At 40.7% G+C, this 12,167-nt stretch overlaps 1 protein-coding gene across 1 annotated transcript in view; it reads right to left on the bottom strand.

Annotated features, from left to right (window-relative positions):
* GNAS (GNAS complex locus) overlaps window positions 1-11,192 on the bottom strand; it is a 124,604-nt gene extending 113,412 nt beyond the window's left edge. The window contains exons 1-2 of the mRNA XM_019509761.1: window positions 11,171-11,192; window positions 10,196-10,280 (exon numbers count right to left, since the gene is read on the bottom strand). Coding sequence (XP_019365306.1) covers window positions 10,196-10,280; window positions 11,171-11,192 — 107 coding nt within the window. The remainder of the gene's footprint in view (window positions 1-10,195; window positions 10,281-11,170) is intronic.
* Between the last annotated feature and the right edge of the window lie 975 nt (window positions 11,193-12,167).

The following is a 12,167-nucleotide window of genomic DNA, read 5'->3' on the forward strand; positions in this document are numbered from 1 at the left end:
GTCTTACATTTCAAACAGCCACTGCAGAACCCGAGCTTGAGGAAGGATGCTTGGCACGTTGGCTCCTTTAGGGGAAAAAATTGGCCTTGTCCATAGGGTTTGAGTGGACAAGGCCCTTAATAAGCAGCCAAGACAGGCAAAGATTACTGGGGATGGCTGGGGAAATGTGAAATAAAAGATTAATAAACATTTCAAGAGAAGACAAAGTCCCTGAAAACATGAACACTGTACTAGCTGCTTCCACGTTGCATTTTCTGAGTGCATACAGGTCTGGAGGTAATTTTTCTAAAGCTGCTAAGATTTGACAGTAGCGTAACAAATACATTTATCTACTGAAAGAGAACAACAGCGTGAACATGCTTTCTACCGAGGCTCTAGCAGAGCTGGATGCAGGCAGGCTAGTGACATTCTAACATCAAACATGGTAATTCTTTGTTGTGTTGCATTTGTACCTACAGACCCTCTTACTCCGATTCCACTATATTTAAAAGACTACCAGTTTTTTGCTCTGGGAATTTGGCACTGCTGATGGGAACAGGGCAACAAGCCAGAAGAGGCCAGAAGTACTGAACTAAGAAAAATGAGTAAGATGGGGAAAAAGGGGAGATCAACAGTCCTCTCCATCCTCAATGCCTTCCCATCTTCCCCCTTTCATTTTTTTAGCCCCCGAGACTAGACTCCCTCCTCCAAAATGCGCACTAAGAACACTAGCATTTTAAAAGTATTTACAGGTGGGGAGGAAGATATTATGTGGTTGCCGCAACTGCAGTTGCATTAACCACAGTGACTTCCCATTTCTAAATTTGTCCTTGTAAAGAATAGGGTAAGCAATGCAGTGAACATGCTTGGATAAAAAGAGAAGGGAGGAAGCACACAGGAGCTAGTTTAAAATTGAGTATTTACTCTGGATTGATTTTGCCCCCTTTGTTCAAAGACCAAAACCTGCAAAACTGCACCTTGTACAATCTCAGAGAGCTCAAATAGATTGTGTATGTACTAAAGGTTAAGATGCTTCGTAGAACTGGTACAAACGAAGTAAGAACAGACTAGAAGGCTTTCTGCTGTTTTCAGAGCCAACTAGATTTATGTTCCTCCCCAATTTTTTTTTTTTTTAGATATCTTGAGAAAGATAGATATTACCTAAATTTACTTTTAGAACAATACATTTTGCACAATAAAGATACATAGGATATTACAGTATAAGTTTTAGTCAATGTCTTATCTATGCCTGTTAATAGATTCTCAAGCTATGAGTAGAAAAATAAAAAGTGATAATGGGTTTCACAATGGTGCAAAACTCCCACAATTCACAAATTGATAGATATTCATTGCCATCTTTATGACAGAATACTTTGTGTCCCTATTTCTGGTTTTGTTGCTATGGCCCTGTGGCACGGCCTGTAAACAAAGAATCTTATTACAAAGCAATGAATGTACCATCTCATTTTGTATTTTGTAATGTTTAGTACGTGCACATTTTCCATGACAATGAGGTGCTTCACTTTGGAAACTCAAAATGTTCACCAACCCTTTATCCAACTACTTACATGCAGTACAACTGATTTAAAAAGGCACGACTTAACAACAGCTTTTATTCAGAGATTTTCAAAAACTGCAGTAAATCCATCACTTCAATAAACACTATTTTCAGAAATTATACAAATATTTTGGCCTACTGAGTTCTGAAAACATGGAGCCCACCACCCATTTGCTGCTGCCAGAATTATTTCTATATGACCACTGCTGGGTTAAAAATATTTCAAGTAGATTTTCTTTGTCTTAATAGGTGGACGTGGCAGATTTCAAATTACGAATCTGGTGAATCATTTTACATCACCCATTACTTTATCTGTCTATTTGATGCATTGGCTTTAAAATGGAAAGTGGATTAGTTTACTTCAGTTCTGGTTCTTCCATGTAGTTTTTTCCCCCCAGTGTGCTAACACAGGAAGACAAATTTACCTCTTGCCCCCACAAAAATCTTTGATTGTGATGGACTGGAACAGCCATAGCAGCATGGCAGTATTTGTGTTAAATGGGTGACAGTTCATTCAGCATGCTTGTTCTGCAGCTCAAGGAGCACCAAGATAATGCATGGGTCAAAAGCACTCTAACTTAATTTGTAACACAGTTTGGTTTAGCCCAAGCAAAATATTAAATTTTGTTGTAGTTGAAGATTGTAAAAACAATTATCAAATACTATTGTTTTAGCTATTTTAAAGGGCCAAAAGCAAGACGGACCTATTTAGTAGAAGAAGGCTATTGAAACCTATTCATTGCAACCTTTTATTTTAAAAGAAATCAAAACACCAAAAGGTCAAAAGAATCAAAATCCCAATTCAGAAAGTCAGCCCTATTTGGTAAATCACTTAAATCACCTGTTTAAGTGACTTTTAGAATCCGAGCCCTAATGATTTTTCATGAAAGAGTAGGGCAACCTTTTGGTCTAGATTTTATAATGCTTTATCAAATTCTACATAAATCAGCAGCCTACCAAGCAAACTGCTTTTTGTAAGACTGTTGAATTTTAACTTTCCTTTCATCCTAGAATCCAGAGACAACGTGAATAGTGATGTTACAGTAGGAATGCAGAATTTTGAAAAAAGAAAAAATTTCCACATTAATGTTCCGAGAAACTCACTCAGAAAAAACACGAGTAAAGCAGTCCATTTTTCATAAACCACTGCACTTGTTGCTGGGAGAACAAAAAGAAATCAGATGGTGATGCCAAAGATTAAATAAAATGTTGTGGTGATTATTAAAAACAAAGTCACATTAATGAAATGTGCAATGCCACTGTTCTAACTGGTTCTAATAATTGACAGAGTGGAGGTATTAGTTTCAAATTCTAGTTAATCACATGCTTAGCTGGAAATGATGACAGAGCTAAGAAATCATGTACTTTATCACAGATATCTTAGAAATACCCAGACAACTACTAAGGAATGTGTACAATTGTAAATATATCAGTATTAATAATAGTACAATAATATTTAAAAATTGCACATGTATTTTATTTTTCAAACATTTTATGAAAGAAAAATGACAAACAAGTGGCTTTCCTCTGAACTCTAAAGCAAACCTTCAATTAACTACAAAAAAAAAAATCACAATTTTTTCTGAAAGTCAATTCAAACAACAGAAATTTTTAGTCGTTTTTCCTAAGAAGGTAACAAAAATATGCACCGTCGCATGCCACTGCCATTGTAACGTACACAAAATATCAAGGTTATTCAAAAAATGAAAGACAAGCACTTTTACAGTAAAATGGGAATTATATAGCGAACTCTGTAGCCTGATTATAAAATGCTTTTTATGGACCAATCACTGGAAGGATGATAAAAGTACTGTAAAGATGCAACTGCAGTGCTGCGGGTGTATGTATGGGAGTCAGGGTAAGGAGGCTTTGATCAGAAAGAGCATGTCACAGAAAAAACTTTCAATAAGGATTAATTATGACTGCCAATTCATCCAGGCACAACGACCACCTAAAGCAGAATGTTTTCCCCTGGAAAACCAATATACTTCTCTCTTCTAATGAGAAAACAGTATACTTAAAATTCCTTAGCACATTACTTAAATAAACAGTGTTTACATTCAAGGACGCGTGCATTTAGTTTGAGCCGATTTCCAACTTTAATCCATTTTAAAAGACAAAAGTGAACAATGTCTGTGAAATAACGGCTTGTACTTTAGTAGCATTCATTCCTATATTATCTAACCATCAGCCATCCTGCCCTGAATCCTGGTAAGTGCATAAAGCAGGGGCAGGCAATTATTTTGGGCAGATGGCTGCTTACTGAGTTTTGGCAAGCCATCAAGGGCCGCATGATAGGCAGCCAGGGCCAGATAAATATTAATTTTCTAAATGTTTTAGGGACCCTGCGGGCCGGATAGAATGGCCTGGCGGGCCACATCCAGCCCCCAGTCTGCATTTTGCCCATCCCTAACATAAAGACATAGGACACAGGTTGGTTGCCTGAGGACAGGAACTCCTCCTTGTGATCAGCAACTTCAAATCATGTAACAATTTCCATATCCAAAATTAACACGCTTATTATTAATTATACCGGAAGACTGCCAATTTACTGTAGCTGTGAGAATGCATTACATATACCAAATGTTTATATCACTGTTACAGACCATAAAGAGCAATACAGATTTAAAGTGAATAATGGCAAATGCTGACAACTGGAGGAATATTTATTTTAATATAGTACATTAATTGCCTTTGGCTTCCTCTGAGAGTTGTTAACAACCTGGCTTTTGCCACTTTTAATGGGCAAAGTCTTAGGAATTATTGCATAAATAGTTCAACTTCTGAAGCTGTTTCAAAAATCAGCTCTCTATCTTAAATTTGCTGGAAGAAGAAAAGAAAAAGACATCCAATTATATCTGATAATTCTACAAAACATCAGCATTTCTAGTTAGGTTGATTAGTTGCCAAAAAAGTATACATAGTCAGCATAAAAATACCAAGAAAAAGTAACTTCCCTTCCCTCTGTATCCCAACTGTACTGAACTAAGTATCAATTTGCCATCACATACTACAAATAAAAGTAAATGGTAGATGCCAGGGTCTCTCTCTCTCTCTCATTTTAAATGAACGGACTTCACAGGCTGGCGTGCTTTGCAAACAAATTCACAGTAATAAATATACTCACTTTCAGATACATTATAATGTGCTCATATATTTCATGGGTCTTAACATAACTGTGCATTAAGACTTCTTTACTCCTCCCAACAAAAGTTAGTAAAAATGAAAATTACTCTTTCTGAATCTGTCTAATAAATGCTGAACGTGTACAACCCAGATGTACAGAACTAGGACTACAAGCAGTGAAACCCACAACATTAAGATCTTACAGTCATCAATAAACATTAAACTGGGATCCAAATTTACACCAACTTCCTAAGTTACTTCGTAAATCAGCAGTAAATGAAATCAGTGCAGCAGCCTGGATTTACTGTTAGGGACATTATCATAATGTGATAAAGTGACTCTAACACTTCCTTTTATAAGACATCACAGAAAGGTTAGTGAATGTTTGTTTTATACCGAGTTTGAGGAAAGAAGGAATTACTTGATCATCTAGTACTGAGCTTCTGCGTACTGCAGGCTTTTCATACAAATACCTCTTATCTGAGCCAGGATGGAATAAAAATCAACCATTAAAAAAAACCCAAAAAACAGATTTTTTTTTTTTTTTTATTTAATTCCAATTTTTTGTTAAGATGGTTTTAAATCCCCCCCATATACAATTTTAAATTTAAGATATATTAAAGCTCAAATATATCACCGTGGAATAGGGACTATAACTTCTAATTATATACTATTTGAGACAATATATGAATATACCCTTTTTAGAAAAGTTTTATAAATAGGTCACAACAGACCATGGACTATATTAGGGGGCCAATCTTGCGGGGTTCCCAGAGGCTCCTCTATAGATTAGGAAAGATTAAAGAAAACCACTCTACCCAATGGGACTCAGTGCTCAATCTAGAAGATCTCATTAAGCATCTCTGTGGTGCTTAGTTTCAGTTCTCAAACTGCGGATTTGTGTCTCCAGAGATAACAGCCTTGTTAACAGCAGAGTATGGAGAGGAGGAAACAGACCCGATTACCCCATCAGCTCTCTTGTCTCTTTGCAAGTTTGTGTACGGAGTCAAGCCCTTACCTCTCTCAAAAAGTGCAAAGTTTCAAGAAGTTAAATTAAGGATATCAAACAACAAGAATGATTAAATCGAGGCTTCCTGACCCATGAATTTAAATCACGATTTCAATTGATTTGATTTAAATCAAATCCACCCTGACCTGAGTCCTATACATTTTACTTAAAAGCATTTCAATAGCCTGTGGACTAAACTGTTGTACCACAAGTATGTCTGGAGACTAAATTGTTTTGAATTGCGAGTCCAGAGCAGGAGAAACTGAATTGCAATGCATATGATTCCTGCACAGGAACAGATTAGGGGAAATATGTCCAAATGGTCCCAGCCACTAATCCGCACCCATGCAGCACAGAAGGCAATACATGGCCTGCGGTACCTTCACCTGAGGGAATGAATTCCCTTCCAGTTCTCAACCATAACCAGTCTGACCTCGAGACAAGACACCCAAATGCACAAGAAAGTTTCCTGTACCACCTAAAGGTTCAGGGCACCCCAGTGGGTGTCCTGTCTTCAGAGGTGGCCAAATTCAGAGAAATGCAAAACCAAAAAAACCCTGGAATGTATGTAACTAATCGTGCACTGGGAGGAAAAATCCTTTCTACCCCTGAATGTGACCTGAAATATGAGACCCTGCTTAAAGTAGCTGCCTTAACGCACAGGTTCAGCTGTTGAGGGAAATGTACCAGCAATCGTTTTTCACAGCGAAATATGAAGCGGAGGTAACACACAAAGAGAAAGGGGATGTCTAAAGGAAACAGGGGGAAAATGTAAAAATAAAAATCACAGTACAATCATAGATACGCAATGAGGAAGGGAGGTGTTAGACTAGAACGATATAATATTACTGAAAAGCAAATGGGGAGAAAGGAAAAGAAAGGTAGGAAATGGGACAAGAAGGGACCTGGATCATTATTCCAGTCCTGTGCCACACACTCACGAAGTTCCCCCTTGCAATCCGTTAGTTTTCTTGACCCCTGTTGTAAGACCATCTCAGAGCCCTTCTTGAATGCTTAGAAACTAAATGTCATGTGTAAACTGATTCAGGGACAGTTTATAACCATTTTTCTTATGACGATACTGCCCTTTAGCTTAAACTAATCTCCCTCCAGGGGTATAGTGTCTCTATGCCCTCTTTTTAAAAGCCTAAACAAAGCTCCCCTCTTCCACAAAAACTCCCTTCCACCAAACGTTGTTTGTACTTTCAGGATTTTGCTTTTACTTTTTCCCTTAGAGATTTTGAATACCAACTACCCACTCTGTCAGGCTAACGAGTTCTGACCTGTTCTTTTGTTGACCCATAACACTGAAAATCGGAACCAGTGCTAGCTAGATTGCTCCCTTTCCCTGTTCGTTCTGCTCAATTATAAATAATGTCTATTTGACAAAAATAGGCTTGAATAGCTCGAGTCAAAATATACTTAATGCAATACATGGCTAAAATAAAATCTCACTACACTGATTTTCAAATGGATCCAGCTTCCAGAGTCCTGGCATATCACTAGCTAAACTTTCCCAAAAAGTATAATCAGCTTCACCCATATATAATACAAAATTTGTGTTAGGCTTCCAAGAGTTGCCTTTTGATTATTTTGTTGGATAAAATGCCATAAGCTGCTTTGCTCCTGCTGGGCTTTTTACACACAAACTGAGAACTTATCTTCCTTCACTGATTAACACAGTACACATATATATATGCACACTGTCTGCAGACAGCCACTACCCATTTTCAAGACTATAAGGGTTCACTTTAAGACAAGCAACTGATGTGGTGAGCCACTGACCAAATAAAATACAGCTCCTACAATCAATGGAAGTAATTGTCAGGGAAGCAAGTGTTAAAAAACAGAAATATGGAAAACCAAGCATAGATGATGAAAACCTTATTTGCATCTGCCATTCTTTCCATCCAGTGAACAACTCCATAGTAAGATGATTATACAACTGCCAAGAAAACTACACCCTACCTACACACTCTGGGGCCCCAGTTTTCAGGTTCCTCTTAGCTGTGCTCAGTGGAGACTCCAGGGGAGAGGTCAGAAAGCGAACTGTGAACCACTTGGCAGCTATAGGATTCTAGGACTTGCTGGGGACTAATTTGGCTGCTGCTGGAAGTTCAAGAAGCCTCAAAGCCAATCAAACTTTATTCCCAGATGTCTGTGTTCAGACAGTGGAGCCAGAGTACAGTGACTTTATGACCATATCATACATGTAGTTGTGTGCGATATACTTATGATGTTCTGATGCTAACTCCCTTAGTCTTAATGTTGACTCCCCTTAATCTAAGAAAATTCCTTCCTAAACCAATTTAACTAGTTCCACAGCCCCTTCATGCCTATAAAGGGCCCAAAGAAGCAAGAGCAGAGCCAGAAATGGGGTCCATTTTTCTGTGTATGCCATCCATTTACCTCAACTAATTAACTACCAAGTGTTTCCCAACCAGTATGCTGCAGCACAAAGTGTGCCATCAGAAGTGAACAGGTGTGCCGCAGAACTTTGCCATGGCCATGAGCTACAATAGGTATGAGGATAGGGAACGTCTTAACAGGTATCCCATGGAAAAAAATTATGAATGTAAGTGTGCCTTGGGCTGGAAAAGGTTGGGAAACATTGGTTTAAAGATATGAATGTTAACTAAGCATTCACAAATAACCTTTTCCCCCCCATACAGTGCAGTGCCGTCCAACCTTCCAGCCCTGTACACCCCTGGATCTGGCCACACACCATGCCATCTGGTGCACAGGGCCACGCTATTTAGCCAACCGGGCTCCTCGTGGGTCTGGAAATTTTGGAGCAGGGAAGAGGCAGTTAATGTTCCCACTACTTACTCCCTCACCTGCCAAATTCTGGACCCCTGGGGAACTGTGCAGGCTGGATGACATGGCGCTATGGAGTGAATCTGACCCATAAGGAGTAAAGCGCCCCTGGTATAGTGCATTCAACATGTTGGACAAGGGCCCAGTAATTCATGCTTTACAATTCAGAAGAGGGCAAACTGTTCTCCAGCTCTTACAGTTTATCTACACAAGTATGTTACATCAGATTAGTCTGCTCCCTTTAAATACAGAGAATTAACAATATCAGACAGAAGTGCACCCACTTTATTTGATTAGACAGACTTCAGGTACTTTCCCTGTTAATCCTGTCCAGACACTTCTGCACTCACTGGAGTTAACTGGGAAGCATTCCAAGCAGAAATTCCACAATTGCAACCCAGGCAATTACGTGCAGAAAAACTAAAAAATATGCAAACATTCTTTTATTTCCTTTTTTTTTTTTTTAAACAAACTAAACTAAATATAACACTGTTTGAACCTTCTTTACAAATATATGCAGGTACTCCGTGTGGTTGGGGGGTGGGTTTGGGGGGTTGTGGGTATGTATCCACAGTGGTTTGGCCAGTGGGTGTGGGGTATGGTAGTACTTGGGGTTTGTGGGTGGGTGTGGAGTTTGCAGGGTGTTGTGAAGGGACATAGGTATGTGGGAGGTTTGTAGGTGGGAGCGGGCCCCCCCCCCACACACACATCCCCTTCTCCCTCCATGGTGCACAGCACCCGCCACTGGCAGTTCAGCAGCAGCAGGCCCCTGGGGTGCTCATAGCCATGGCAGGCAGAGCCCCTGGTGGCATACACCTCTGGCCAAGTCCCAGGGCCTGCACTTGCTGGCATGGAGTCGGCCAGGCCCACTGGCACACACCTTCAAACCAGATCAGGTCGTCTATGCCAGCATGTGGGGCTCCCAGCACTCTAGCAAGCAGCCACATACAGAGGCACAAAGTCATGCACCATCAGGCCAGGTGGGCTCTGCACCTCCACATGCAGCTTCCCCCTAGAGTGCTGGAAGCCCCACATGGAGGCACTGGAGCTGGCTGACCCAGCCCAATGGCACGCAGCCCATACCCCCCATCCTTCCCCCTCTTGCAGGCAGGAGCTCCTCATCCCACTTACCTAGCTGTCCAGGCACATGGCTGTGTCTCCACATCATGGAGGTGGAGACATAGAGCCCACCATGCTTAAATTATGCAAAATTATGCAATTATGCACGGTCATGCCTTTTAATGGGGCAAAATTGCACGGGCACATAATTTGCAATTCCCCAGGGTGCACACTGTGCACTGTTCTGCTGCTCAACCATATCCTCTAGGACTCTTCTCTCAGTGCATTGTGGAACACCTAGCAGAATTTACAGGAAAATGGAAAATCAAGTCAAATTAAACACACTGATTCTGCTTCCTAGCATTGCATGTGTTACTACACTTTGCCAGTGCCATCTTTGAACTGCTGAGTAGTTCAGTCACTACAGGTGTTAATACAAACAGGATGATGCACAGGTATTAGTAGTAACGCACCAGGAAATAAAAGTTACATCTCCCTGTTCATCTGTATTGTAATACAATATAGAGTTCAAAGTGGTACAGCTCCCTTCTGCAGCATTTTAGGCTGGCTGCTAACAGCTCTCCCCAACACAACAGTTTCAGTTCAGCCATTTGCAGGCAGCTCTTGAGTAGTCTTCTGGGTCATACTGTTCTTGGATGCTCTTGTCAGACCCCATGGCATATGTGGGATCAATGATACTTTGGTGCCTGCTCTTTTTGTCTGTGTTACATTCTGGAAAAAAAAAACAAAAAAAACAAAATGGTTGTTCTCAGGTATGGTGGCTGCATTGCTTCCAAAAAATGCAGCTATTGTTTATAGCATGGGCAGATTGCAGGAGCAATAGTGGAGGTCCTGCTCCTTTTCCTAGCCTTCAGGTTGTTCCACCAAAGCACCTTGTGAGAGCATTCACAGGGATCAGTGCCAGGACTGCCTCTTTACCTTTATTTGCTCTGACAGTGTCTTGTAAGTGTCTGCAATCTGGTGACACTTTTCCAACTAGGACTGAACATGCAGATCTTCAAAGAGGAGAGTTAAATCCAGAGCTCCTCAGGGGTTCAAGTGGTAGCACTGGGGACAAGAGTACTAAAGCACTAGTGGCACAGACAGAAGTGACATTTGTTGTGTGATGGGCCCCTTGAAATCACTCTGCAGTCTTGTTCTTCTGTTTGGAGGCGGCTTTACAGTCTTCCGATAGCGTGACAAATTAACCCTCACTGTATGAGGGTTCAAATCAAGCTGCTCCTAAGCAGAGTGACTTCATTAATTTCTGGCTGCTCCGCTGCAACAGCAGCTCGGCTCACACTGCTCTCTGGATGGGAGGGGGAGAGAGGTCCCATCTGGGGTTCTGTCAGTCTCACTGGATTGAAGCCCCTCACCTAGGGGGGAGACTCCAATCTACCCACTCCCTACTCCAGTGGGGCTTAGAAAATGCCAGAACAACCCCCCTCCTCAGCCCTCTTCCCCTTCCATCCAAAGACAGCAACAGAGCTGGGAGGGCGGGGGGCAGAGCCAGGGGAAGATGCAGTCTCTCTCCCTGGATTAGCTCCAAACTGGAGCCAATCCTCTACCCTACCAATCCCACAGCTAACATCTGTTGGACCAGGAAGATCAGTCTAACTCACGGCAATTTCTATGAATCGCCATGAGTTAGACCTGGGAGGCTGCACTTCTGTCTGCACCCTAAGAGACCTCATTACCACCTGGTACTGACAAGGGGCACAGCTAGCTGCATGTCAACATTTAAATGCACAGATAATGCGGTTATGACAACTTTGGAGCAATGGAGGACATACAAGTATGCAGTGAGGCTAAACCAAATGTAAGGCAGTACAGTATGGGATCACAGAAAGACTGCCAGCAGCAAAATAGTCAAGAATACGTCCCTATAAACCTTAAAAGTGAATACACTTGCTGCCAAGAGAAGTTAAATTACACAAGTTGCCAAATTAAGTTTGTTTGAAGAAAGGTGTGCAGACACAAGACACGACAAAGTGAACAAACTAAAGTTACACTGATGTAACATTAACATCTAAAACTAAATAAATCTTCAAATCCTACATACTAATTCTATTAATGTTACTACTATTTTGAGTGCAAGTTGTTATGACTTAAACGTCTTTTGATTTCTCTAACAATTACAAACTTCATGACCTTTAAATACTTCATAAATCTAGGTTACAACATTCCAGAGAGTATTTTGAAAGTTCTTGCCTCTCAAACCGATGAAGTGACAAAATAAGGATTTTATCTACTGATTTTGAAAATTGTACGTCTTAGCCTTATAATATCTTATAGCTGATTTGAGAAAGATAATTGCACATTACCCTAGGAATAGAAAGCAGGAGGTGCATCTACATGTGCACTTTACTGTGGAGTTGACTAATTAGTTCCACAATAAAGAATCACCATCTACATGTGTGCCTGTATTAGGGTGCGGTAAATTAACTAATTCCGACATAAAATAGCACTGTCAGCAACAGTAATATTTTAAAACAGAGTACTTAACTCTGCCAGAACTCATGGTGACAGGGGCTGGCTGGGGTACAAGTGCTAAGATGCAGGGATTGCCTGCTGCCCAGCCCTGCACTGTAGCACCCTCATGCACCAGCAAGACCCTCC

Source organism: Gavialis gangeticus, unplaced genomic scaffold (genome assembly GCF_001723915.1).
Source record: "Gavialis gangeticus isolate Ggan-Ray unplaced genomic scaffold, GavGan_comp1, whole genome shotgun sequence".
Taxonomy (NCBI): domain Eukaryota; kingdom Metazoa; phylum Chordata; order Crocodylia; family Gavialidae; genus Gavialis; species Gavialis gangeticus.